At 46.1% G+C, this 27854-nt stretch overlaps 3 protein-coding genes across 4 annotated transcripts in view; 2 read left to right on the plus strand and 1 right to left on the minus strand.

The window, feature by feature from the left end:
- The window catches only part of TRMT2A (tRNA methyltransferase 2 homolog A), a 62354-nt gene extending 54101 nt beyond the window's left edge, over window positions 1-8253 (minus strand). The window contains exon 1 of the mRNA XM_083418274.1: window positions 8007-8253. Within this exon, the coding sequence (XP_083274400.1) occupies window positions 8007-8230 (224 nt within the window). The 5' untranslated portion in view covers window positions 8231-8253. The remainder of the gene's footprint in view (window positions 1-8006) is intronic.
- The window catches only part of ZDHHC8 (zDHHC palmitoyltransferase 8), a 146295-nt gene that overhangs the window by 13643 nt on the left and 104798 nt on the right, over window positions 1-27854 (plus strand). The gene's annotated exons all lie outside the window — the stretch shown is intronic.
- Window positions 1-27854, plus strand: part of LOC310666851 (serine/threonine-protein phosphatase 2A activator-like) — a 50988-nt gene that overhangs the window by 13642 nt on the left and 9492 nt on the right. Inside the window, exon 1 of one of the 2 annotated variants that reach the window (XM_083418361.1) lies at window positions 13006-13083. The exons of the other annotated variant lie outside the window; for it this stretch is intronic. The gene's annotated coding sequence lies outside the window, so the exon portion shown is untranslated. Of the gene's footprint in view, window positions 1-13005; window positions 13084-27854 lie in introns of those variants that run through there. 2 annotated transcript variants of the gene reach the window in all.

Raw genomic sequence — 27854 nt, forward strand, 5'->3', positions numbered from 1 at the left:
TGTCAAAATAATAAATAGTTTGTTATATGATAATAATAATCTGGTGCCCCTTAAAGCTGAATTTCTGTTGCTGGCCTGGAGGAACACTCATTTTTGTAGATTTCTGCTCCTTCATCCTGAGAAAGACTTAAGATGCTGAAGACCGCCTCCACTCCCATGACCTTACATTAAATTTTCCAATGGGCTGCTATGTGAAGATACCCCTCCCTTGTCCTAGAGATGAGTTGTATATCTGTAGATCTTAATATGGCAGGATCAGGCCGCACATCTGATCCACACAGGCTCAGAGCCAGTGTGGTGTAGTGGTTAAGAGCGGTAGTCTCGTAATCTGGGGAACGGGGTTCGCTTCCCCGCTCCTCCACATGCAGCTGCTGGGTGACCTTGGGCCAGTCACACTTCTTTGAAGTCTCTCAGCCCCGCTCACCTCACAGAGTGTTTGTTGTGGGGGAGGAAGGGAAAGGAAAATGTTAGCCGCTTTGAGACTCCTTAAAGGGAGTGAAAGGCGGGATATCAAATCCAAACTCCTCTTCTTCTTCTTCTTTTTTTGAGTGAATCATTTGGTGATGATGGATCGTTTTCCTAAGTGTGGCTGTGCAGCTTGTTGGATGTGGATTGTGTCTGCTCAAATATGATTCAATCTGACAAGGCATCTCTGTTGCTCTCTTAGGTTGCCCTTATAATACAGTGAAATTGCTATCTCAATCCAGTTTCTGGTGGACAAGTTCTTACAATGGTTGCTGTTCTCTTTGAACTAATTAGGAGTACTTGTAATTACGTTAGGCTCTCTAAATTGAATTAGAGAGTTGCTTTGTCAACAAGAAGATCCAAACATCACAAGCCAGTCTTCGCAGCAAAGAAGGCTGTCTTCAGAATATAACCTCAAGTTATTTGTCACTATTTATTATTGCAAAGAGCAACAGCAAATTAAGAATGGCTTAATTCACACACAAAAAAGTCTTTAGAATATGAGGAAGAGTTTTAAAAACCTGGGCAGATGTTGACTTTGGCTCAGTTCAGAGTCCAAATGTGGTTTCAGCTAACCATAGTTTACAACGCATGGCATAGATTGAACTTCCAAACGTGCATTGAACAAACCATGGGATTGTTTCCATTTGTCTCAGTACTTCTTCGGTTCACTCCTGCCTCCATAGTGTAACAAGTTCTGGAGGCAATATGAGGTTTAACAGTCAGTACTTCTTCTTGGGGAACCCTGGGAATTGTTTGTTTCTGTGAGGAATCAGGGCCTCCTAACAACTCTCTTCACCCCTAACAACCTACACTTCCCAGGATTTTTTTTGGGAAGCCATGATGGTTTAAAGTGGTGCTTTTTGTGTACTGTGCAGATGAGGCCTTAGATTATTTCTGCTGCAAGTGGCAAGTACTCATTATTCGGTGGGATAGTCACTATCAGTCACTTCTCAGCTATGTGGGTCACTCCACGCCAAATCACCTGGTGCCATGTGCTCTCACAACTCAGACAAAAATATCACTTTGAATGGTCAGTAACCCTTTTCTGTGGCACTTAATACCATTTTTATACCTTATAGCTCAATTGGTAGAAAAATAAGCGAAACAGGAGGTTTTTTTTAAACTGACGCAGAAATTGCATTAGCCTAAATCGCACAAAAATTCCAAAAATTCTCTTGGACCAAAAAATCTTTAAAAATTAATTTGAGGTATCATAGGTAAAGGTAAAGGTACCCCTGCCCGTACGGGCCAGTCTTGACAGACTCTAGGGTTGTGCGCCCATCTCACTCAAAGAGGCCGGGGGCCAGCGCTGTCCGAAGACACTTCCGGGTCACGTGGCCAGCGTGACATCGCTGCTCTGGTGAGCCAGAGCCGCACACGGAAACGCCGTTTATCTTCCCGCTAGTAAGCGGTCCCTATTTATCTACTTGCACCCGGGAGTGCTTTCGAACTGCTAGGTTGGCAGGCGCTGGGACCGAACAACGGGAGCGCACCCCCCCACGGGGATTCGAACCGCCGACCTTTCGATTGGCAAGCCCTAGGCGCTGAGGCTTTAACCCACAGCGCCACCCGCATCCCGTGGTTGAAGAAAATCTGAATCGTGAGAGCATGGTCGAGTATTGGCATGGAATGACCCATGTGGGTCCCTGTTGTTACTGTTCCTATATTGCAGGTTTCTTTCAATATCTAAATAAAACATTTTTGAAAGCAAAACAAAATTGTGCAGGTGTTTAAAAGGGCAGTTCTATAATATGTTGAGTGGCTATAAATGAGCCTCTCCATACCTTGGCTTAATGTGGATTATGATCATGTAAACAATGTAGTTTTCCTATTTAGATTTTCAAAGCATAGGGAATCTCTGGATTTAGGGTGGAGAAAATGTGGGGCAGCAGTACTTGGAGGAGTGGCAGAAGGGGTTCATAATCTACATTAAGGTAAGGTATGGATGAGCCCAACACCTCTTATACCAACTTTAAGGATATTTCGGAAATCACTGTGACAAAATACAACCCCACCCCATAGCAGCTGTGTTCCATGCTTCACACCAATTGCTTGTTATTGATATTATTAGTCATTTCTGCATTTGGCAGAGTTCGTCAGCACTGATTTGCTTCCTCTTCCTTAACGTCCTGCTCTTTAGAGAATGTTTCTTTGGGGCTCTAAACTCTTCTGAATTACGTATTAAGGCAATGATCGCAAGGCTTTAGGAAGAACTTCCTGACAGTAAGAGCTGTTCGAGAGTGGAATTTGCTGCCAAGGAGTGTGGTGGAGTCTCCTTCTTTGGAGGTCTTTAAGCAGAGGCTTGACAACCATATGTCAGGAGTGTTCTGATGGTGTTTCCTGCTTGGCAGGGGGTTGGACTCGATGGCCCTTGTGGTCTCTTCCAACTCTATGATTCTATGACTCCAGATGGACCTTTTTCCATTCAGGCCTTGCAGTATGGCTTCTGACAAGCCTTATTTCTTGCCCCATCATTTTAAATGTTAAGGTGATAAAAGTAGGAAGGTTGTGTTGTTCATTTGGGGGTGGGGTGGGGGAGGGAAACACCACCACTTCCCCAGGAAGAAATACCATTTTGTACTCTGTGGGTTTCATAATTGGGGAACTCTGCTCTGGATAACTTCAGTGTCAATTGTTTTCGGGCCTACTACAAATGGTTGGCAAATTCAAGACCTTCATTACAATGGGAATGTAATCATGGCCAATGATTAGGAATGCTGGGAGTTGTAGTCTAAGAACATCTGGAAGGCCACAGGCTCCCCACCCTGGTCTTTAAAGATCAGTCTCTTTTTCGGACAGGGATAGGGTGCTCTGGTTGGGATGTGGGTAGCGTTGTGGGTTAAACCACAGAGCCTAGGACTTGCTGATCAGAAGGTTGCCAGTTCGAATCCCTGTGACGGGGTGAGCTCCCGTTGCTCGGTCCCTGCTCCTGCCAACCTAGCAGTTTGAAAGCACATCAAAGTGCAAGTAGATAAATAGGTACCACTCCGGCGGGAAGGTAAACGGCGTTTCCGTGCACTGCCCTGGTTCGCCAGAAGCAGCTTAGTCATGCTGGCCACATGACCTGGAAGCTGCACACTGGCTCCCTCGGCCATTAAAGCGAGATGAGCGCCGCAACCCCAGAGTCGGTCACGACTAGACCTAATGGTCAGGGGTCCCTTTACCCTTTACCTAGGGTGCTCTGGTTTGTTATGATTTCATTGACTGGCCACTCTGGGAACAAGGGAAGCCGAGCTAAATTGACCAGGAGAGGGGTTGGAATGTGACCACCACACACACACAAAAATGGTGGAGAACATTTGGAGACAGTTCTAGAAAGTGGCCTGTTTTTCTAGAGAGATGAGATACAGAAGAATCTCAGAGATTTGGCTCATTAAAAATGTCTTCTGGGGAAGGAGATTGCTTCTTAGGTATACTGGGCTTCAGCTGCTTAGAGCTTCCTAAATCTCAATAAGTAGCTTGGAAGATTATATGGTCCCGCACAAGATAAATGAGGATTGGTAAGATGTTCTCAGAGATACCTTTCCTCTTGAGGAGTCTGGCTGTGTTTTTGCAACCGCTGCTGCTTTTGAACAGTCATTAAGGTCTACCCTCAAGGCAGAAAGCAGCATAGCAGTGTAGCCTTGAGGTTGCAAAATATAATTTCCCCTCTGCAGTAAATCCCTTATCATTTGGTTACCTGTTTATACAGATGCATGTGCCTTTTCCTGTATGGCAGGAGCAAGTTTATTTTGCCAGAGTGGTTCCTCTGCAGGAATCTCCTCCCATCTTTTCACCCATTTCCTCCTTCCCTTAAAAATAATATAAAGGCTTGTCATCATATAGCCATTGCATTCATGCCAAGAATCAAGCTGAGTTGTTGGACTCAGCTGTTTTGTTTTTACACACAGGTCTTACACAGCAGTGTGACTTGGAACGAGTCTTCCCTGAGCCATTGTTTGAAAATTTAATGCTCTAATGCTGTTGTCTTTAAACATTAATTCATCTCATTCTGCGCTGGCAGATTTTGTGTGCCAAGTTACATCTCTGGCACTGTAGAACAAGATGAGTGGGGCAGATATAATAATCAGAACATGGGATTTAAAGAACTGAAAAAATTAACTGGCTTTCACCCCAAATCTGCTGTTGACTTATTATTATTTACTTATATTGTTACTTTTAATTCATTAAGACATAAGGCATCTCAAACTGATATTATAATATCACTTTACATATGTAAAATTTCACTGTTGTGCTACAGTGATCCTGGCAGCATCCATTTGGTGAAATGTCTTCATATCTACTGAATCCTCATAAGAAGAGCTTATTCTCTGCATTTATATCCCACCATTTTCTCCAGGGGGTACATGGTTCACCCCCTCCTCAGAAAATCCCTACAATGACCCTGTGAGGTAGGCTATGAGGTTGTGACTGGCGGAAGGTCACCCAATGAGCATCATGACTGAGTGGGAATTTGAACCCTGATCTCCCAGGTCCTAGGCTGACACTCTAACTACACCACCCTGCCTTCAGGCAAGTGGCTATTTGCAAGCCAAAATCAATGAACTTGTGGAAACTCAGTGAGGCAGGTTAAGAGGCTGTGACTGACTCCAAGGTCACCCAGTGAGCATAGTGACATAGTGGGGATTGGGACCCTGATCTCCCAGGTCCTAGTCTGACACTTTAACCACTACACTGTGCTGCCTTCCTAGATTACTTCTGCTATGGGGCAGCTGTATAAACTTAAATAGGTATATAAATATGGGGAAAGCAAAATATCACTTAGAGAAGGATCTGGAATATTTTAAGCTTGAATTTGTTTTATTCTGGATTGTTTTTATTTGATGTTTTAATATTTTGTAAACCGCTTTGAGATTTTAAAATAGAAAGCGGTATAAAAATGAAATAAAAAATAAAAAACTTCTCCTGGGGAAGGGGGAAAGGCACTTAGACATTCTGTTGTGGTGACCATCATCCCGGTTTAAGGTGCCATTTGGTGATTAGCTTATATATCCGAGTTTCTTCCTGCTCTGCATTGCAGCAAGGCTCAATCAGGTTGTAGGACAAGGAGAGGTCTAGATGTCTGGATGCACAGAAAGGTTGAGGTTAAGGCGGGACAAAAGGGTCAGGTCTTCTACACCAAAGTCCTCTAAGACAGAAGAAGACAGAGCCACATCTTCAGACCCGGGAGCTGAGGACCGGGACTTATCTGGTAGCAATGACCCAGGGCTTGCCCTTCCATCACCTTTTTCTTTAATCCCAGAAGAACTCCCCTGCCCAGTCGGCTGCGTGCTCTCTGCCTATTTCTGGTTGACTGGATTCTCTTTGCAGCCTCAGTTCCGGCGAGAGAATTATGCTGACCTCGCGTTTTCCATTGACCTTCCATGAGATTCAAAGAGAGAGGGAGAGAGAGAAGGCTTGAGATCTCCTTTGCGTGTTTTCCATTGTAATCTTTGTGACCTCCCCCCTCCCCACACTCCAGTTTATTTTCTGCGAAGGCGTTATTAGTCAGTGGAATCGGGTTTTTCCCAAAGGGAATGACAGAAGTGCAAACAGTCTGAGCTAATTTAAAAAAGAAAGAAAGGGAGAAAAGGCAAGAACACACCGCTTTAGAACTAGATGGTGCTTTAGAACAACAACAACTCTTGTGTTTGTGGTGGAGGAGAGGAAACACATTAGGATGAGGATGTATGCAAGGCGATTTGCATCACTGTTGTAACTGTTCCGTGATGCAGCTTAAACTGGGTCTTTGACAAGTGAGTTTGCATGTTAGATCTGTAATTAGCCTTGACATTTCTGCCTCTTTTATCGCCCTTGGATGGTTTCAGAGAAGCAGAGGGCTGACAAGGGAGACAGGATGTGTGTATCCCTGCCTCTGAGACCTTCCTTCAGAAGGGGATGAAGGTGGCACATTTTATATCCTGTCTCCAAGGAACTGGCTGTTGTGGGTAGAAAGGGGTAGGCAGCGTCAGCGCAAAGGGTTTTGTCGCCTGAAGTGGAGCAGCAAACGTCCCCCACTGCCAAATCAAGGTGTGTCTATTCGCATCCACATTAAAGCACATGGCTTCCCACCCCAAAGAATCCTGGGATCTGTAGTTTACCACATGGAGCTACAGTTCCCAGCACCCTTGACCAGCGGCAGTTCCCAGGATTATACGGGGGAAGCCATGTGCTTTCTATGTGGCCCATTATCCAAGGCCAGTGATTGAATTTAGGTCGCATGAAGGGGAAAAGTAAAGCTCACAAGTGTCTCCTTCTCCCCAATAATAAAGACTAATTGGTGGTCTTTTCATGACACTCAGATTTAGCAGCCTGAGGCAGCCATTTCACTCTGCCTAATGGTAGAGGCATTGAAACCAGCAGAGTTGACTGTTTCTACCTACTTGCTCCTCCCTCCAGGATTGGTTGAAGGTGAATTAATCCCAACCACCCAAATTTACTTGGAGCGGGGCCTTCAGTGTGCCTGCTCTTGTTCCATGGAACAGCATTCCCGTCGAGATAGATGCTTACTATCTGCACTATCCAGAAACAACTGAAGACATTTTTTCTTCCAAAGTCTATGCGCTGCCACTCGAAAGACACCCTTAATCCCCACCTGTCTCCCATCATCGATCCCAATCCAATAATATGGGGTTTTGTCGTGGTCTCCCATCCAAATTCTGACCACAGCTGAACCCACTTAGCTTCAACAAGGTGCCCTCAGACCCTGGGACTGATCTGGTGTAGGACAACTGTAACACATGCAGCAAATAATAGTTTGCTCCGCCATCTGTTGTTGTATTGGCGAAGTAGCCTTGAAAGGATCCATCTTTAGCTAGGAAGAGCTGGCAAGAGCCAGCGGGTCTGCAAGAATTTTTTTAACCCATCTCGTCCTATTCAAGTCTGGAATATGCTAGAGATTGACTTTCGCTCTGTCCTTATGTTTCATTTGCTTGAAAGCTTCTGGAAAGTTTTTTTCCTTGGATAAATTTACTCCCAAGCTGTCCAGTTTTGTCGCATCTGTGCCAAGCTTCTGGAAATAGCTTCACTATATGTGTGCATGTGTGTGTGTACACATATATTTATATGGAATGAATAGTTGCAAGGTTTCCCACTAAGCCTTCCTCTTTGCTGTTGGACATAAGCAATGGCATCAGGTTGGCTCTTATTTCAGACTATGGTGGGTGCAGCAGGGCTTGGAGAAAGCATGCCAATAGGAGCAGATACTCAAATTGGCTTTCTGAGGCTATAAAACTGTGGTGTAATTTATCTTATGAACAGCCTTTGCTTATGCACATACAATTTTTCCTTTGCTTCGTGCTTCCGGTGATGGTTTTGGTGAGCACTAGACAGCATCTTAAAAAGTAGAGACATCACCTTGCCAACAAAGGTCCATATAGTAAAAGCTATGGTTTTCCCAGTAGTGATGCATGGAAGTGAAAGCTGGACCATAAAGAAGGCTGATCACCGAAGAATGGATGCTTTTGAATTATGGTGCTGGAGGAGACTCTTGAGAGTCCCATGGACTGCAAGAAGGTCAAACCTCTCCATACTTAAGGAAATCAGCCCTGAGTGCTCACTGGAAGGACAGATTATGAAGCTGAGGCTCCAATACTTTGGCCTCCTCATGAGAAGAGAAGACTCCCTGGAAAAGACCCTGATGCTGGGAAAGATGGAGGCCACAAGGAGAAGGGGACGACAGAGGACGAGATGGTTGGACAGTGTTCTTGAAGCTATTAACATGAGTTTGACCAAACTGCAGGAGGCAGTGGAAGACAGGAGTGCCTGGCATGCTCTGGTCCATGGGGTCACAAAGAGTCGGACACAACTAAATGACTAAAGAACAACAACTGCGGCAAAGTGATTCAGGCAACTCTCTTTCCTCCAGCCGTTATTTATGCAAGTGGCCATATTTTCTGGGGCTGATGGGAGTTGTAGCTCAGCAACATCTGGATGGCCTAGAGATTCCCCACACCTGGCTTAGCACAGCAGGCCAAATGGTACACCCAGCTCTGTCGCCCTCACGCATTGCTGTTACTCCTTGCTCCCCAGCACCTATGGCCTAAGCTGCTTGCCTGCCATATACCTAACGGTAGGGCTGGCCCTGCAAGCTGATTGGTTTTCTCTCTCTTAATTACGTGTTAGTCAAAGCCTTGCAAAGTACCATGTGACAGCGCGTCTCGTCCCGATTGCTCCCAGCAGCAACTGTCTACATGGATATTGCATCATAGTTTCATCTTCTAGCGAGTGACCTATGCCAGCCTTTCAAAACTAACTAGAAGTGACTGTGTGTGAGCTCTGTAAACCCTCTGGGAAACACATCTTTATGCAAAACTGATGGCAGAACACTATGCAAGCAGAAGCCCTCCCCCACAAAAAAAAAACACCCCTCAGAGCTCTTAAAAGCAGGATGTTCCAAGAGTGTAAACCTAGCTACAAGCTCCCTCAGAGCAAGAATAGCTGTCTTAATATATCCCCCCACTTGTCTGATTATTTCTGAAGCACAGTATTGTTTTAACATATTGAGAGAACGAGGACATTCGCTACAATTCTGTGATTCCATGAATTGGTTTGGTCAGTGTGTTTGGCCAGTGTTCAAGACAGTTTAAACCGAAAGAATGAGTGAAGGAGCATCTCCACCTTCCCTCACTGCGAGAAGTGAGATTACAGGGAACCAGGCAGAGGGCCCTCTCAGGGGCGGAGCTACCTGTCCCAGCACCTGGAGCGGTGTGGGGACGGGGCTAGCTGGCCACACGGCGAGCGTCCCTAGTGGCCTACCGCCCATGCAGCAAGCGTCTGGGGGTGCTGCCCGTCCAGTGAGCATCCGGGGGCACCGTGCAGTGAGCGGGGGGTGGCGCGGCAATGTCACCCACCCTCACAGCTGACACCCGGTACGCACCACACCGCACCCCCGCACTCACCTTCCTCCGCCAGTGGGCCTTCTCGGTGGTGGTGCCTGCCCTGTGGAACGCCCTCCCATCAGATGTCAAGGAGATAAACAACTATCTGACTTTTAGAAGACATCTGAAGGCAGCCCTGTTTAGGGAAGTTTTTAATGTTTGATGTTTTATCGTGTTTTTTATATTTTGTTGGGAGCCGCCCAGAGTGGCTAGGGAAACCCAGCCAGATGGGTGGGGGGTATAAATAATAATAATAATAATAATAATAATAATAATGAAAAACATTTACAGCCAAAAGAAAGATGCCCTAGTATTGTGGGGCTGTGGAGTTTCAGAAACTCCCCGACACACATGAAAACTGTACAGTTATACACGGGGCTGTAATTCCATTTACCCAGAGTTGCCAAGCCTGCAAGGGTGCCACTGAGATTTCGTTTTTTAAAAGAAGCTAGACTACCAGAGGTAACTAAAGCAGCGCACTATTTAATCGCAAACTGCAGTTATTTCTTCTTCCTTTTAATTACTTTTAATTGCCCCGCCTCTCTTCTAGGAGCTTAAAGCACTGCTGTGGGTTCTCTCTCCCTCTTTCCAACCTATTTTGTTCTCAGAGATTCAGACCCAAGGTCATTTGTGAGCTTCATAGCTGAGCAGAGATTTGAACTGTTTGGTTTTTGTTTTGTTTTTTTTAAATCAAGAGCTATCTGAAGATCCAGCGGTGGAAATAACTAAGAACATTTAAAAAGGATTGCCTCTCCAATTTGTTACACTATGTACCAGCTTGGAGGTCATAACAAACAGTTCCTCTCCTCTCCTCCTCCTCCAGTGTGGCCACAAGGAAATCAGATTTTGCTCCCATTTTTCAATAACCACAGTTTAGTGTCACACCTGAACCCTAAGCTGTAGCTAATTGTAACTGTGGTTTGTTGAAACAAAATGGATTCATAGCCCATGACTGTGAAATTCCCTTGAATAAATATGGTGCTATAATGGTGCTTATATTAAAAAAAAGAAAGCAGGTATTTCTTTTGACATTGAGTCAGATACATATAGAACTGGAAAATGAGCCACTACAAATGTTGTTTCATTGAAGGCAAGGGCCTCTCTCTGTGTGTGTGTGTGTGTGTGTGTGTGTGTTTGTGTGTGTGTGTTACATCCATCTGCTGGCGTTTTTTTGTGTTGCCTAAGCAAATATTGCCGCAGCTTCCTGTGGTGTATGATTTAAAGCTATGCTCCCATTATTTGTATGTACCAGCGTAAAGAAAGTAATTTTAGATAAAGGCCATGTTTTAATAGGACTGTAAATCTAGCAAATGTATTTACAGACAAGCAACTTCTTTTGAGATCTTTCCAGCAGATAAACATTGCAATTTCCTCACATTACAGAAACAAAACAAAAACAAAATAAACACCTATACATAGAGCCAAAAATGAGCAGCATGTTGCTTCAGTTTTAAAAAATCTACACTCCAGTGACTACTTTCAAGCATCACAATTTGGGGCTAATCAAATTTGTTTGTGTTCAGTTCTTGCATACTAAAAGTGCAGCATAAATATATTCATACTCAGACGTAATATTCAGCTCCAAAGAAAGACGGAGGGGGGTAATATGACACAATGCCCAATAACTGTGCAGGCTCAGAGTTTTTGTAGCATATAGATAAAATTCTCACAGCATGTGCAGTCATAGTATTAAATCACTGGAAACTGAACAGGAGGCCAGTTGACTCATCTGTTTTCCGTACATGAACTGAGCAATGAACATATGCATTTAAATGCAGGGCCAGCCCTGCCGTTATGTAGTTCAAAGCAATGGCTTCAGGTTGCAGATGTTGTGGGGGCAAGATGATGGATGGTAGAACTGTGTGGCTCCCCTTGCTCCCCCTGAGCCACCCTGCTTCCCTCAGATGTTTTAAGTACAGTGGACACTCTGGTTGCGAACATGATCCGTGAGGGAGGCATGTTCGCCGCGACTGCACATGCGTGGGTTGCGCTTCTGCGCTTCTGCACATGCGCAAAGCACGATTTAGCGCTTCTGCACATGTGCGACTGCCGAAACCCGGAATTAACCGGTTTCGGCGTGTCCGTAACCCAAAAAAAGCAACCTGAAGGGTCTGTAACCCAAGGTATAACTGTACAGTGGTGCCTCGCAAGACGAAAAGAATCCGTTCCGTGAGTCTCTTCGTCTTGCGGTTTTTTCGTCTTGCGAAGCAAGCCCATTAGCGGCTTAGCAGATTAGCGCTATTAGCGGTTTAGCGGCTATTAGCGGCTATTAAAGGCTTAAGGGATTAGCGGATTAGCTGCTAAAAGGCTATTAGCAGCTTAGTGCCTTAGAAAAAGGGGGTGGGGAGCGGAAAAAAAACCCCAGGAATCGCAAGACATTTTCGTCTTGCGAAGCAAGCCCATAGAGAAATTCGTCCTGCGAAGCACCTCCAAAACGGAAAACCCTTTCGTCTAGCGGGTTTTCCGGCTTGCGAGGCATTCGTCTTGCGGGGCACCACTGTACTGGCCTCTGCTCTCCTAACTAGCTGGTTGAATAAGTTTCTGCTTAGTGAATGACTATAGCCAGGGGCCATCCATCCCATTTTGCCGCCTGAGGTGAAACGGGAAGCTACCGCCCACTACCCTTGCAGCCACCAGAGCCTCACTTACCCGGGGTCACATAGATGCAGCTTCCGGGTTCCAGCAAGATTGCATGGAGGCCTCCAGAGATCTCATGTGACCTGGTAAATGAAGCCCATTGCGGCTGCATCTACTTCTCTCTGCTTCTGCTGGTGGCCATGGAGGTGCCCTTTGGATTCTACCGCTTGAGGCAGCTGCCTCAGTCTGCCTCATGGCCATGACTACAACAATCTTCACACATTACTCCCGAGTAGATGCTAAGCATGCTGAATGGAGATCACAGCTGTGCATTTTAGCCCCATTCCAAAAGTCACACTCTATGCATAAAATTGTCTCCATGCATCTCCTGCCTGCAGATATTATCTTGACCATGTTGACGGTAAACAGTAGGGCCGGCCGGGTCCACACCTTTGCTGGCCATGTTCAGGATAGGCTCTGCAACAGGGAGTCTTCTCTATGCGTGGATGCAATTGGCAAGGGCTCTAAATCACAGGGGAGCATAGAGAAAGCTGCCCATTGCAGGTGCTCTCTTTCACACGATAGCAGGAAAAGGAGGAGGAGGAGGAGTGTGGCTTTGGGGGGACAGTGGTAAAGGTGCAGCCCCCAAACTCCACACTTATTTCTTCACATGCAAGTACAGTAATGCACAAAGAAGGCTCTGTGTCCTTGTGGAAATGGAGATATAGAATCTATTGGCTATGTCCGTTAACACTACAGTTACAGACAACAGAGGCTGATTCTTCCTTTAATAAGAACCTAGAAAAACCACTGAAACTGATATCTTTCTATTTAACTGACGACTATTTATGTCCCAGATAAGGTTGCTGAATTCTTCCTATCTTCCAATACAAATTAGGAAGCAGATGGTAAATTAAGAACCTAATTCTATAAATGTGTATATGTGTATGTGTGTCTATATCTGTACAGTCATACCTCGGAATTCAAACGGAATTCGTTCCGGAAGTCCGTTTGACTTGCAAAACGTTCGAAAACCGAAGCGCTTCTTCTGATTGGCTGCAGGAAGCTCCTGTCGCCAATCAGAAGCCCCATCAGACATTTGCAAACCGAAACAGTTATTTCCTGGATTGCGACATTCGGGAGCCAAAACGTTCGGGAACTAAGCTTTTCAGCTTCCAAGGTACAACTGTATATTGATATCTGTTGGTATCAAATTAGAGCATTCATTTATCCATTTCATTGGGGCATTGTTGGAATTGACAGTATTGTGTATGAGACAGAGCCGTGGGGGCCGAGGTCCCTTTGCTCCCCCCGCCCCCCCGGTAAAATATTTGAGGGAGCTGTGGACTCATCCTGTGAGCTTCTGTGCTAGTCCATCACCACCTTGAGACACAGGTCCCTTGTCTTCTTTATAGAACATTATTTTTTATTAAATATTTCAGGGAACTCCCAATTGCTGCACCCTGAATGAAACTCTAGCCTGGGTGCATAAGGCAGAGGTAGCCACTCGGGTGCCCTTCAGACATTGTTGGACTACAACTCCCATCAGCCTCAGCCATCATGGCCAGTGGAATAATGGGAGGTGTAGTACACTGCCCAGATCCAGACCTGATTAGCTTCAGCAATGTAGTCCCTTTTTTTTTTTTTTACAAAAAGGAGAGGCTTTGAAGCCCAGGAGCTCCAGGATTTCATGTTGTGGTAGCAGCAGAGTTTTGTTCTTTTACCTGGGATGCAGAAGTATATATTCCAGCTGTAAACAGGGAAATAAATAAATAAACAATGTACCAATGTCCCAGTTTGGAAAACCAAGTCTTAAAATAGCCCCCTCCCCTCTCCTCCCTTGTTCTTCCATTCATCAAAAGCCTAAGTTCTGAAATCATCTTGGAATTTTGCTATTAATAAAGCAGGCTACATTCATCTTAAAATTAGCCGTTATTGTGCATATCACTTTCACAGCCAGGCGAGCTCTCGATAACTTATAAACTTATATCTCTCAACGTTTCATCTATTTTTACATTTCTCCAAGCTCCAGTGAGTCACAGCCAACATTACATAACAACAACACCCCCCAATTAAAAGTCTGGAATTAAGCTTGCAGGCAGGTATTAATATATTTGGTTTAGAGCTGTGCACAGGAACATCTAGACCCACCCATATTATTATTATTATTATTATTATTATTATTATTATTATTATTATTATTTTATTTATACCCTGCCCATCTCGCTGGGTTGCCCCAGCCACTCTTGTCAGCGCAGTGGTACCTCGAGTTACAAACGCCTCAGGTCACAAACGCTTCAGGTTACAAACTGCAAAATAGCAACACCCTAGTGGTCCCGGGCCCTAAGGAAGTTAGATTAGCCTCAACCAGAGCTCTGGTGGAACGCTCTGTCTCATGAGACCAGGGCCCTGCAGGATCTGATTTCTTTCCGCAGGGCCTGTAAGATAGAGTTGTTCCACCTGGCCTTTGGCTTGGAATTAACTTGATCCCCTCCTCCTCTTTCTTTTTTCCTTTTTCCTTCTGTGATGGAACTCCTACTTGGGGACTTCCCTGGCTTTTTTCTCGCCCATGTAGGACCAGTCTGGATAGTTAGCCTTGGTGAAGGCTAACTATCCCCCCCAATTTTGTTGAGTTTCTGCTGAAATGAGGCTGCATTTTAATGTTGTATTTTAATCTTGTTTTTAAAGTTGTATTTCAATCGTTTTATATCTGGTGTTAGCCACTCTGAGCCTGGTCTTGGCTGGGGAGGGCGGGGTATAAATAAAATTTATTAGTAGTAGTAGTAGTAGTAGTGTTATTATAACAACTCTCAACAGCCTTCATAAGCTATACTCCCAGACAGAGCTTATACTTTCCCATACAGCTTAGTGGTGCGTTGCGCCAGGGCGCCAGCCTGTCAGGGGCGCCCCAGCAAGTGGGGGAGCTGCGCAGCTTTGCCGGCTGCCTCCCCTTTCCCTGCATGCCCGGCAGCTGCGCCCTGTCAAACATATGGCTGGCGGGCGTGCAGCTTGCCTCCCAAGCCTCAAAGTGTAGGTGCTAACCTATAAAGCCCTAAACGGCCTTGACCAGTATACCTGAAGGAGCGTTTCCACCCCCATCGTTCTGCCCAGACACTGAGGTCCAGCGCCGAGGGCCTGCTGGCGGTTCCCTCGCTGTAAGAAGCCATGTTACAGGGAACCAGGCAGAGGGTCTTCTTGGTAGTGGCACCCACCTTGTGGAACCTCCTCCCACCAGATCTCAAGGAAATAAACAACTATCTGACTTTTAGAAGACATCTGAAGGCAGCCCTGTTTAGGGAAGCTTTTAATGTTTGACAGTCTATTGTATTTTAATATTTTGTTGGAATATTAATATTTGGAATATTAATATTTTGTTGGAATATTAATATTTGGAATATTAATATTTTGTTGGAATATTTTGTTGGAATTATATGGCTAGCGGATGTGCAGTTTGCCTCCCAAGCCTCCGCGGGGATTGCTCTCCCGCAGCGGCATGGAGAGTTGCGTGCCCCCCCCCATGGCTGGCAGTGCGCAGCTTCGTCGCCCCCCCCACTATCCATGGTAATTTGGGGGCGCTGAGTGGATATTTGCACCCCGGCGCCACATCTGCTAACGACGGCCCTGCTCCCAGAATTCTTTGGGGGAAGCCATCAGTGGCGTAGTGTGGGGGGTGCAGGGGGTGCCGGCCGCACCGGGCGCAACATCTGGCGGGGGCGCTCGCACTCGCAGCTCTCTGCCCCTACCTGGCTCACTCACTCTCTCTCACTGCAGTGCTCGCTGTGCGAATCCGATCCGAGCCGCCGGGTCGCCGCCCACTGTGGAGGGGAGGGTGCCAGGCGTGCGGTGCGGTGCGGAGAGAGAGTGAGGGACTATCTGGGGGAGGGACAGTGCAGCGGGGGGGAGGGGCGCAAATTACTTGCCTTGCCCCGGGTTAGGGGATGCAAATTACTTGCCTTGCTCCGGGTGCTGACAACCCACGCTACGCCACTGGAAGCCATGACTGTTATCACCAAGTGATACGATGGTGCTTTAAATTTCTGGTGCGATTGGAGCCACAGTATGGCTGGCAGGGGTCCTCCAGGGTTTCAGGGGGGGGGGGCATTTCCAGCCTTGCCTAGAGAGGCTGGGAGTTGAACCTGAGGCCTTCTGCATGCAAAGAAGATGCTCTTCCACTGACCTATGGCCCTTCTTCCAGGCATTTGGCTTGTTTATGTAATTTTTTTTGCACCTTGGGTGCTATTCAGCAGAAAGGTGTGATAGAAGCACTTTTATAAATAGATACAATTCCCCTCCCTCAGTCCTGTCCTTGCTGCTGCTCTGAAAGCACTGTACGCGAGAGCCAGATAAATCCATCTTAAAACCACAGTGTCAAATTAACATAAAAACTGAAACCCACAGGAAAACACAGACATGTAGTCTTCCTTGCCCTTTTTTTTTATCTTTACAACAACCCTAATAATAATAATAATAATTTATTTATACCCCACCCATCTGGCTGGGTTTCCCCAGCCACTCTGGGCGGCTTCCAACAAAATATTAAAATACAATAGACTGTCAAACATCAAAAGCTTCTCTAAACAGGGCTGCCTTCAGATGTCTTCAAAAAGTCTGATAGTTGTTTTTCTCTTTGACATCCGGTGGGAGGGCGTTCCACAGTGCGGGTGCCGCTACCGAGAAGGCCCTCTGCCTGGTTCCCTGTAACATGGCTTCTCTCAGCGAGGGAACCGCCAGAAGGCCCTTGGCACTGGACCTCAGTGTCCGGGCAGAATGATGGGGGTGGAGACACTCCTTCAGGTATACTGGACCAAGGCCGATTAGGGCTTTAAAGGTCAGCACCAACACTTTGAATTGTCTTCGGAGACGTACTGGGAGCCAATGTAGGTCTTTCAAGACCGGTGTTATATGGTCTCGGCTGCCACTCCCAGTCACCAGTCTGGCTGCCGCATTCTGAATTCGTTGTAGTTTCTGGGTAACCCTGTGAGGTAGGTAAGACTTAGAGCAGGGAGGAGAAACCTGTGGCCCTCCAGAGGTCGTTGGACTCCATCATGAGCCACCATGGCCAATGGTCAAGGTTGATGGTTGTTAGAAATCCAGTCAGCCTTGTTTGGAGTTGAAGTGCAATCATGAATTCCATATCCATGACTAACCCAAGGTCACATGATGAGAGCCTCACAGCTGAACAGAGATCTGAATCCATGTCTCTCTGGTCTCAAATTCTAGGCAGGAATCAACAAATATTGGATCACCTTTGGTGTCCTGACAAAGTTTGCTCCCTCAAGGACCCCTGCAACAGGAGGGGGCATGATGCTGAGACTGGAAAGGGGTTAGTTTAGCCTGGGCATGTTTAGCCTGGAGAAGAGGAGGTTAAGGGGTGATATGATAGCCATGTTCAAATATATAAAAGGATGTCACATAGAGGAGGGAGAAAGGCTGTTTTCTGCTGCTCCAGAGAAGCGGACACGGAGCAATGGATCCAAACTACAAGAAAGAGGATTCCACCTAAACATTAGGAAGAACTTCCTGACAGTAAGAGCTGTTCGACAGTGGAATCTGCTGCCAAGGAGTGTGGTGGAGTCTCCTTCTTTGGAGGTCTTTAAGCAGAGGCTTGACAACCATATGTCAGGAGTGCTCTGATGGTGTTTCCTGCTTGGCAGGGGGTTGGACTCGATGGCCCTTGTGGTCTCTTCCAACTCTATGATTCTATGATTCTAGTTTAACCTCTGGTTTGCTAGTAAAACTGAATTACTGTGTTGTGAAATGATGCATGTCTAAAAAGCATGCTACCAACGTGAAAAGTTTGGAAAGCTCTGCGCTTGGCCACTCTCACATTGCTTCAATTATTCAATGCATTATCAAGGAGAGCCCTTCTGTGCTTCTGGAGTCAGTCTGGCACCGCAGAGCATGCACACGTTTCTCCAGGCACAGAAGAAAGACAGGGGCTCAGCTCTATTTTGCGCTCCCACAAGAGCAAAATGAGCACTTGAGAGTGGCCAGCTGGTGAATGAGCTTGTGGATCTTTGAGTGCTGCACTGAAGCCATCACACCCAGTGCTTTTTTTCAGTTGGAGCACGCTGTATTTCAGTTCTGGCACCTCTCAAGTGGACACCATTGCGAGCCGGCACTCCGCCTTCCCTCTTTGTGCCTTTGTGTACTCCCAAGAAGCCCACAGCGAACATTTCAAGTCAAAATGGAAGCTGGCCAGCATGTGCGAGTCTACCCTTTTTTTAAGATCTATGACTGCACCTAGCTCCTAGCTAGCCATGATTGGTCAAGCTATGGGGCAGGGCCCATTCATATTTCCTTTTCTTCAATCTATCCCCCTTGTAGCAATGGCGAGCTATAAGCTTTGCAGCCAAGCCTCTACTGTTGCGCGCACACACGTTTGTACAAAGGCCCTTCCGAGTTGCCCTTGCCTCTGTCTGAATCTAACAGAATGAGGGAGACAGGGGTGCATTTATTTGACCTGCACCCGAACCAGGAGCAACCCCCAAACCAGCTAGGGAGACAGCTTGCCATAGTTTTAGCCCCTCTGCAGGTAGTTGCCAAACTGAGCTGCCCCGAGTCATCCAGCCACTTGCTGTAACAACTTTATGGTGAGTTCCGGCACCTATTTTTCTTGGGGGGGAAAGCACGACTCACACCATACTGACCTTCCAGGCAAGCCAGCTGCCTCCACACCCAAATACCATCTTTCTAGCCCTGCGGAGAACAACATCTGGCTGGAAGATTGTAGGGTGCAGAAAAAGTGCTCTCCTCCCACTGTTGGAGGAAAAATTCCTTTGAATGCCTGTTGCTTAGAATCACAAGTGCAGAAAATGCTGTTGCACTGCTTTGGAGCTTCCAGTTGGAATCTGGTTAGTCACTGTGAGAACAAGGGGCTGAAATAGATGGGCTACTGGGCTGATGCAGCAGGGCTGTTCTTGCGTTTTTAAGAGGGAGAACCAGAATGTAATGTGTGAGGGTTTTAGCAGCTGGCCGAGAAAGATATGGGAGGATCTTGGAGATGCATCTTGGAGGAAGTGGTTAGGACTTGGCAAAGATATACAATGGCTGTTATTGACACAGCCACTGGCGATACCAGCTTGACCTCACTGATGTTCCACAGGACCCTGAATTTATTGAGCATAATGCCTGCTCAGCAGCAGCAGCCAGAGAAACCACAGTAGTAATTGTACAGAGCCCTAAGTGGTCTGCTGACGACATGTCTTCAGAATAAAGGAACGTCTGTACATTCTTGAAGGACCATGAGCCCTTCCAGTATTATTGTATGGCCCAGAGGCACCATTTCAGACTTCGGTAAGGACTGAAATGGCACTTGGCAAGGTTTAAAGATCTGCTCTTGAATAAATCCAAGATTAAATTGCAGAAATGCAGGGGTGGAGGAGAAATGTCTCTTTAAAGAGCTTTATATCTCACAATAGCAATGGCCACGTTAATTGTTTTGTATTGTTTATTAATTACGTTATTTAATTGATATCTCGCCCTTCCACTCAGAGGAGCCCTTAAGGGCAACCTCACACACAAAAAGTTTAAAGAAGAAAACAGAAGCATGCTTTAAACATCTAAAAACAGTTATTACCCTCACGGCCAATAATTTAAAGGTGCCAGGCACAGTGTCTTTTAAATGCCCGGGTAAACAAGGGTTAAGGAGATTAAATCTGGCAAGCACTTTTCCTTAAAAACAAGCAGGGTTGTTTTTTTTTCAATTCCTAGGAGTGGGTGAAGGCATTTTGCTTACAGACAGCATTCTGCACTTGACAAAAGTTCTGTATAAATTGCCCTTTGCCGTGGGGCATTGGAAAAACAACAACAACCTTGTGTCTATTCGACTAAACTTTGTTGTAAGTGTGTTGGCTCATGCCAATTTACAATGGAAGGCTGCAAACATAGTTTGAGGAAACAAGACTCCCTGTCCAAACTATACATTTAAAGCAGTAGCATGCCACTCTGGATCCCCCCAAAGAATCCTGGGAAGTGTAGTTTGTTAAGGGTGCTGAGAGTCATTAGGAGGCAGGTCTCTATTCCCCTTCACCAAACTACAATTCCTAGAGTTCCCTGGGGTGAAGGATTGATTGGTAAACCGCTCTGGGAGTTGTAGCTGTGCTCTCTGAGAGTTTTTACCTGGCAGAAATGTGTTGGGATACTGCCAGGGAGACAAAGTCCATCATGACTCCACGTCGTCTCCGGACGTCCATCGCTCTCCCGTAGACACGCAATATCAGCAATTAGCGACACGAGCTCCAGAAATAGCTTGCCACATTCCAGAGCCGATGCAGGCTCTATCAGCAGATAATGCACAGCGAAAGATGCACTCAGGAGAGCATTATTTACAAGTTTATTTCTGCGTTGATCAGAACAAAGAAAAACATGACTGCCTGCTTCAGTGTTCCGGCACAGAGAGAGAAACGAAAACAAAGACACAACAGAAACATCCTGTGAAACAGGAAATACACAGGCTGTGACACAAACATCCTGCTCCCTTTTAAGTGTGTTGGCTCATGCCAATTTACAATGGAAGACTGCAAACATAGTTTGAGGAAACAAGACTCCCTGCCAAACTATACATTTAAAGCAGTAGCATGCCACTCTGGATCCCCCCAAAGAATCCTGGGAAGTGTAGTTTGTTAAGGGTGCTGAGAGTCATTAGGAGGCAGGCCTCTATTCCCCTTCACCAAACTACAATTCCTAGAGTTCCCTGGGGGGAAGGATTGATTGGTAAACCGCTCTGGGAGTTGTAGCTGTGCTCTCTGAGAGTTTTTACCTGGCAGAAATGTGCCTTTGATGGTGCCCATTGCTTGGCTGGATGGAGGGTAGAAATAAGAGTGGGAAGTGTGTAGGAACTAGAGTACAGTGGTGCCTCGCAAGACGAAAAGAATCCGTTCCGCGAGTCTCTTCGTCTAGCGTTTTCTTCGTCTTGCGAAGCAAGCCCATTAGCGGATTAGCGCTATTAGCAGTTTAGCGGCTATTAGCGGCTATTAAAGGCTTAAGGGATTAGCGGATTAGCTGCTAAAAGGCTATTAGCAGCTTAGTGCCTTAGAAAAAGGGGGTGAGGAGCGGAAAACCCCCCCCCCAGGAATCGCAAGACATTTTCGTCTTGCGAAGCAAGCCCATAGCAAATTCGTTTTGCGAAGCACCTCCAAAACGGAAAACCCTTTCGTCTAGCGGGTTTTCCATCTTGCGAGGCATTCGTCTTGCGGGGCACCACTGTATATTTATTGCTCTGCCTGCTTTTACCCCTGGCCCCACCCAATTTGGCCCCCAGAAAATATCCCACAAACTAATGCAAGTCTTGGAATTGAAAAGGTTCCCTGCTCCTGGTGTATAGGACAACACCCTTTGTTTCCTTTGCATGAGAGGGGAGTGGAGACTTCTGGCTCCTATTGTATTTGCTTTTGGAGCCTCAGTACGTAAGCGGAGACAAAACAGCTTGCACTTCTGCAAGACCCCCAGGGAGTTACTTGTCCACCCCTCCCTCAAAGATGCACTCCAATTCCAGCTAGGAAAGTGCAACTCCCTTTCTCTGGACCGAACTAGATGTTATGTGGGAGTTGAATGAGTCAAACTCTCCGTTTCTTCTTCCCTCTTGCTAAAGCAGCTACGGAGGTGGGATTTGGACCAAGGCTGTGGTGCAAGGAAAGGGGAGGTTTGCTGTGAACAAGGGTTGCGTTCAAGGGCTGATGTAGCTGGGCGGAGGCAAGGGGCAGGTGACAAGAGCAGCCCCCCTGACTTACCTCTCCTTTCTCCGATCACTGGCCCTCCTTTCTCTCTGCCCCAGACAATGGTGGTGGCCAGGAGGAGCAAAAGATGCCACTTTGGTCCTGGCTGTTGTCCGAAGCACGATGCCAGAGGCTCTGGTGTGCATGTAAGAAAGAAAGCTTTTTTTTCAAGGCTTCCAATGATACAGGTGCAAATACCCAAAGGTGCCACTTAAAGAGTTCAAGAAAGAGTCCTCAACAAACCCACCTCTCCCCCCAGCTTTTGTTAGGTACTGAGTTGAATAGGATCCAAAATGCAGCAGTCTGATTGGTCCTAGAACAATAGGATTCAGAATGCAGCAATCTGATTGGTCCTAGAACAATGGGACCCAGAATACAGCAGGCTGATTGGTCCACAGGAGCCACCCAATCCAGCTCCAGGTAGAAGTGAATCCGCAACCTGATTGGCCTACAGGAGAATCCCGGAATTAGCCAGTCACATGGAGCCCATTGTGTAAATAATGTATATAAAGCAGACATTCTGGGGGGACTTCCATTCTTCCTCATCACTATGAGCTGAATAAGGAGCATGAAATCCACTCTTGAGTATATTTCAGCTTTTAAAGATGAGACACGGCTTGCTCACAAGACTCTCTCTACAAGATTGGTTCGCTTGGAGTTGTGGGCTTCCCTGAAGAGTCTGTTCCCAATGGCAGTGGAGACCCCATTCACCTCGCAGAGCTACAATTCCCCGTGTTCTCTGCAAAGACGGAGGGATTGTTAAACTATTCTGAGAACGGTAGCTCCATGAGAGGGGATAGAGTCCTCCCACTCGCTCTCAGCACCCTTAGCAAAGTACAGTTCTGAGAATTAATTGGGGGTAAGTGATATCATAGCGCTTTAAATGAATGGTGTGGACATGTAAGAATTCTGCAGTTAGGTCTCCCATTGTCGTCTTCTCTTCCTAAAAGTAGTGCCACAGACCCCTGTTTTAGACCTGGCAGCATAGCTGTCAAGCGTCCCTTATGTGGTGGGACAGTCCCTTATCCCAGCGCCATGTCCCGCTGCTGTCCCTTATTGATGATGTCCCTTAAATTTCCCGGGTTTCAAAGGAAGCAGCTCTTCTCCCTCCCTACCTACCGGCCAGGGAGGAGGGAGGCTCCAACTGTGTTGCTTGGCTGCGTTGCTCACCCAATAAGAAGTCTAAGAACGACTGGGGGGTGGAGCTTGCATGCCTTGTGCTGATGAAATCGGCTGCCTTGCCTGGGGACTCACCTTTGCTCAGCGCTTCCCAGCAGAGAGGTGACAGTGGTTTTCCTTGAGGCTTCGTTTGACTGCTGGCTGGGCTTTCTGCCTTTGGCTCGGAGGGGCTCAGAAGTTGAACATATCTGTGCTCGAAAAATCCCTTATTTTTGCTGCTGACCCCTTATTTTCGAGGCTGCTGGTCCCTTATTTTAAAATCTGTAAGTTGACAGTTATGCCTGGTAGTTGGAGAGGGGTGTGTTTGTGGAGGGGTGTCCATCTAACCACACACTTCTCACCCTGATTAAAATCACACATCCCTTAGGGCTGCTTTTAAGCAGGATGGGGGGAAACACATGTGCGCAATACGAGCTCCTGTATGTTTCCCCCTTCATGGTGAATAGGTAACCGTAAGAGGGTGGGAGATTTGCATCCTGTGGAACTACCTTTAGCAAAAGAAATCGTGTCTAATGATCTAATCTCGGCTTTCCCACGTAAAAGCTAGCGTTCCCACTCCCCTACCCCAAGATTCTCTGTTCAATCTGCTATTTCTGCTGCTACACATATGTTGACTCACGCCATGCAGAGCTTTTGGAGATCTCATTCTGGCAGGTGAATTACCCATTCAGGAAACACCCACATCTCTTGAAGTCACATTGTTAACATTGTTTTGTCAAATCCCTGACTCCAATCAAGTAATGATTTAGGCAAAAATCATAGTGGTGTCCATTCACAGTAATCAGGCCACCAAATTCATAACATTACAAAATAACATTTGCCAGTGTTATTTTTCAAGAAAAAGAGGTGCAGGAAGTCCCCTTGAACGCCTCCCTTGTTCTCTTATAATGGCAATGGTGAGTTCTAGCTGAAAAAAAAGCCCTGATCTTTACTGAAAGCTCAAACTTTTTGAGAGCACTCTTCTTTCTATACTTAAATATGCTAAGTGTTTCTGTGGAAATGGTGCTGAAGCATCTGCCATGGATTGGCCAATCTAGAATTTTCTAGATCTAGAATTTTCATGAAAATTCTGCCTGCAGAGGGAAGCTGTTGGCCTAAGAATGTTGGTGGCATTCCAACTATGCAAGTTAAAGTGAAAGGTCACTTTGTCCTTGTGTGGAAAAGCCTTCATCCAGGCTGTAGAGCTGTGAGGACAAGGCTGAGGACAGACAAACGTGGGCTTTTTCGGGAGAAAGGGGAGGAAATATGGAGGTTAGAGACAGGTGACAGGAGGAAGGACCCCACCCTTCCTGACAAACCTCTCCCACCACACCTTTCCTGGGCTCCTACTCAAAGCTTCTCCTGCCCGCTTCATCTCAGTGATCTATAAGCCGCAATAGCTTAAAGGCAGAATAACCCTGGAAATCAGGTGTTGGGAACAAACAACTAAGGAACACCATATGCCCTTGCATCCTGTTCATAAGAATACAAGTTTCAAATTAGAGTATATAATGTTTATAAGCACAGATGAACCAATGGCTTGATTCAATATAAAGTAGCTTCATATATTCACAACCTCTCGTGGCAGTCTTATGAAACCTGCAACCTCCCCTTTTTGCTAATCTTACCAATCCCACATTTAGCCTCCATTCTTAGGTCAGTGAACACACCTCTTAAACAAATAAATAAATCAAAAGATGCAGAAGGAAACAGCGGCTGAATGCTTCTTCAGATGAGAGCTGACAAGTTGGAAAATACACTGTCAGAATACATAGTGTCAAAACCATCGCATGAGTGCTATGGAATTGGTCGTCTTATAAGGCAGCGGTTTCCCCATTCTGGTGCCTTCCCGATGTTTTAGACTACAACTCCCATCATCCTTGACTATTGGCCATGCTTCCTGGGGCTGATGGGAGCTGGAGTCTCAACAACAACATCTGGAAGATGCTGAGTTTATGAAGGAACAGCTGTGCATTAAAACCTTTTACAGATTCATTTTGCATGTCCCATAAAAGAGGAGGTAATAGGTACAGGTATATTTTGCTGGAACAATTCCTTCTCCCAGTGTTCATTCAGAAAAAAAATGTATTCAGAGCATTAAGAAATAACCTCTTATTTTAAAGCATAGCTCCAGCTGGTTGGCAAGCTACGGCTCTTCCTGGATGGACTAAGACAACTTGACTGCAGTTACTTATGCACTGCTAACCTCCCATATAGATAACTGCAGTGTGTTCCATGTGGGGCTTCCCTTGAAGGCTGTCTAGATGCTGCAGCTGGTGCAGAATGCCACCTTGTAGTCTGCTATCTAGGATGGCGGGGGTCATATGACACTGATCCTCCAATCTCTGCACTAGCTGCCTGAGAACCTCCAGGTCTGGTTCAAAGTGTTAATATTAGTACACAAAGCCCTGAACAACCTGCGACACAAGGACCCAAAGGAGCACCATCTCCAGTATTGCAGCAGCCAGTCATTAAGATCAGCCAGGCAGTGACACCTGACAAGGGATTTTCCATAGCGAACCCTAGATTATGTGACTCTCTACTGATTTCTGTTCATAGCTGTCAACTTACAGATTTGAAAATAAGGGGCCAGCAGCCTCGAAAATAAGGGATCAGCAGCCAAAATAAGGGATTTTGCTGTTGTGAAGAGTTACGTACATTGGTAGGATTAACAGATGCTGTCCATCTGGCATGAGGTGGTTGTGGCGCCGCAGTGGCCGCTGAAGTGCCGTCCTTCTGCGTGCCTCCCCATCCCCTCCTCTTCCTCCTCCCTCAGGCTGCCTCCTCAGCTGCTGCCACCACTCCGGGCTCGTGGGCGGCGTGGGTGAGAGTCTCTCTCCCTCCCCCCTCTCTCTTGGGCGGGGAAGGGTCGCTGGAACTCCTCGCGCCAGGACGACGGTGCCAGCGTGCACGCTCTCTCGCGGCGGAAGACCCTGAGCCACTGCTTCCCTCCCGAGCCGGGCGAGAAGAAGAAGAATAAGAGTTTGGGTTTGATATCCCGCCTTTCACTCCCTTTAAGGAGTCTCAAAGCGGCTAACATTCTCCTTTCCCTTCCTCCCCCACAACAAACACTCTGTGAGGTGAGTGGGGCTGAGAGACTTCAAAGAAGTGTGACTGGCCCAAGGTTACCCAGCAGCTGCATGTGGAGCAGCGGAGACGCGAACCCGGTTCCCCAGATTACGAGACTACCGCTCTTAACCACTACTCCACACTGGCTCTCAGGCGAGCATGAAACCCAGGAAATTTAAGGGACATCATCAGTAAGGGACAGCAGCGGACACAGCACTGGGATAAGGGAGTTTCCCGCCAAATAAGGGACAGTTGACAGCTATGTTTCTGTTTAGTTGTCCTCTGCTCTGTCTACTTTAAGGTGACCTGTGAAAACTTTTTTTTATAATACCAGGGGTTGTGGGGTTCAATGATTCTTCTGCTGAACTTACTGCTGCTTTATTTTATTTTATTAGGGAGTTTTCAAAATGAGTTGATGGGTATTGTAAGTGTGTTGTTGTTGTTGTTACTTTATTATACATTTGCAGTCTGCCCTGGCCTCCCTTTTGGAAAAAGGGTGGGTATACATTTATGGAAACAACTAAGAAACTAATTATTGCCTGCATTGATAGAGCATTTAGCAAAGTTGCCTCCATGCAGATTGCAGTTCTTGATATACTCAGTGATATGCCACATGTATGCTGGGAGTTTTGTATTTTTAGGCATTTTGTCTTCTGACTCTTGTGTTTATTTATTGTATGATATTATTATCGTATAATTATTCTGCTTTTTCCAACTAAATGGTAATCTCAAACCAGCACCGATTTTGCTATTGCTGTTATTAATTCTTTTTTCGGGTGGATTTGGTGATCCTCTGGGTTTTCCCCCAAGTAGAGGAGTCCTATGGTCATGACACTGGTTTGTTTGTTAATCTTGGGTTGATTTTTCCAGACCATCAGTTTTGCCCAGTGAGCATGGGTGAAACTGTAAGCATGGACGGCTGTTTGGACTATTTTTTAGAGAGAAAGATTCTGATTATGGATTTCTAGAGAACCTACAAAGACAAGTGCTTTAAACAGATAAGCAAAAAGCCAGAGATCAAAGCTGGTTTGCACTCAACTACAGTAGAAAAAATGGATTAGGGTCTAATTAGAGGTCTAATTAGAGTCAATGACAGCTCAAAGCTCAGCTTTAAAATACTTTGAAGTTTGCTTGGAGTGTCCATTGAAGAGGAGAAAAGGCTATGTGGACAAGACCTTCAAAAAGAAGTCATTGCTATGGACTTGGGCTGTGATGTTTACCTGAAGAATCAATTAAAACATAGGAAGATGCCTTGCTTTCGCATATTCACTTAATATGTGTTCTACTTAATAGTGTTAATAAGGCACATTGTTAGTCCTAAAATAGCAATTCACAGAGCAGTATACATATTGTTGCTTTAGAATTGCTACCAAATGAAAACTTGTGATTTTACACTTATACTTCGTCAAAAAGCTGAGAAGCTATTGAAAACCAATGATTAAAAAAAGACTGAGGTTGCACAACCTTAATGGGCATTTCTGCATTCTGGTCCCCAGCATACAGTACTTCCATTCTGGAAGAAGTCTAGAGAGCTATAGAAGCAGATTAGAAAATGAACAGGCTGTCCCTGCTCCACAGAGAGCTCCCTCACTATAAGCATAGCAATAGAAAGGTGAGGCAGTTGGCCAGAACTATCTTTCTTGAAAAAGGCTCTTTGCAGCATAGAGCTAGCTTCTGCAACAACACACAGACAGTATTGGGCGGTGAATTTCACTCAAGTACCCAGATTCTTTGAGGCCACCTTTGTGACCCCCAACACACGCACAAAATTCTTTGGAGTGGGAATTTCCTAATATTACAGAGTGTAATATTGAGAAAACACAATACAATCAAACAATCAATAAACAATAAAGCAGTAAAACCAGGTGAGAGCATGTTGTTGTTGTTTAGTCGTTCAGTCGTGTCCGACTCTTCGTGACCCCATGGACCAGAGCACGCCAGGCACGCCTGTCTTCCACTGCCACCCGCAGTTTGGTCAGATTCATGTTTGTAGCTTCGAGAACACTGT

The sequence above is a fragment of the Podarcis tiliguerta genome (assembly GCF_965153285.1).
Source record: "Podarcis tiliguerta genome assembly, chromosome: 16".
In the NCBI taxonomy this organism is placed as follows: domain Eukaryota; kingdom Metazoa; phylum Chordata; class Lepidosauria; order Squamata; family Lacertidae; genus Podarcis; species Podarcis tiliguerta.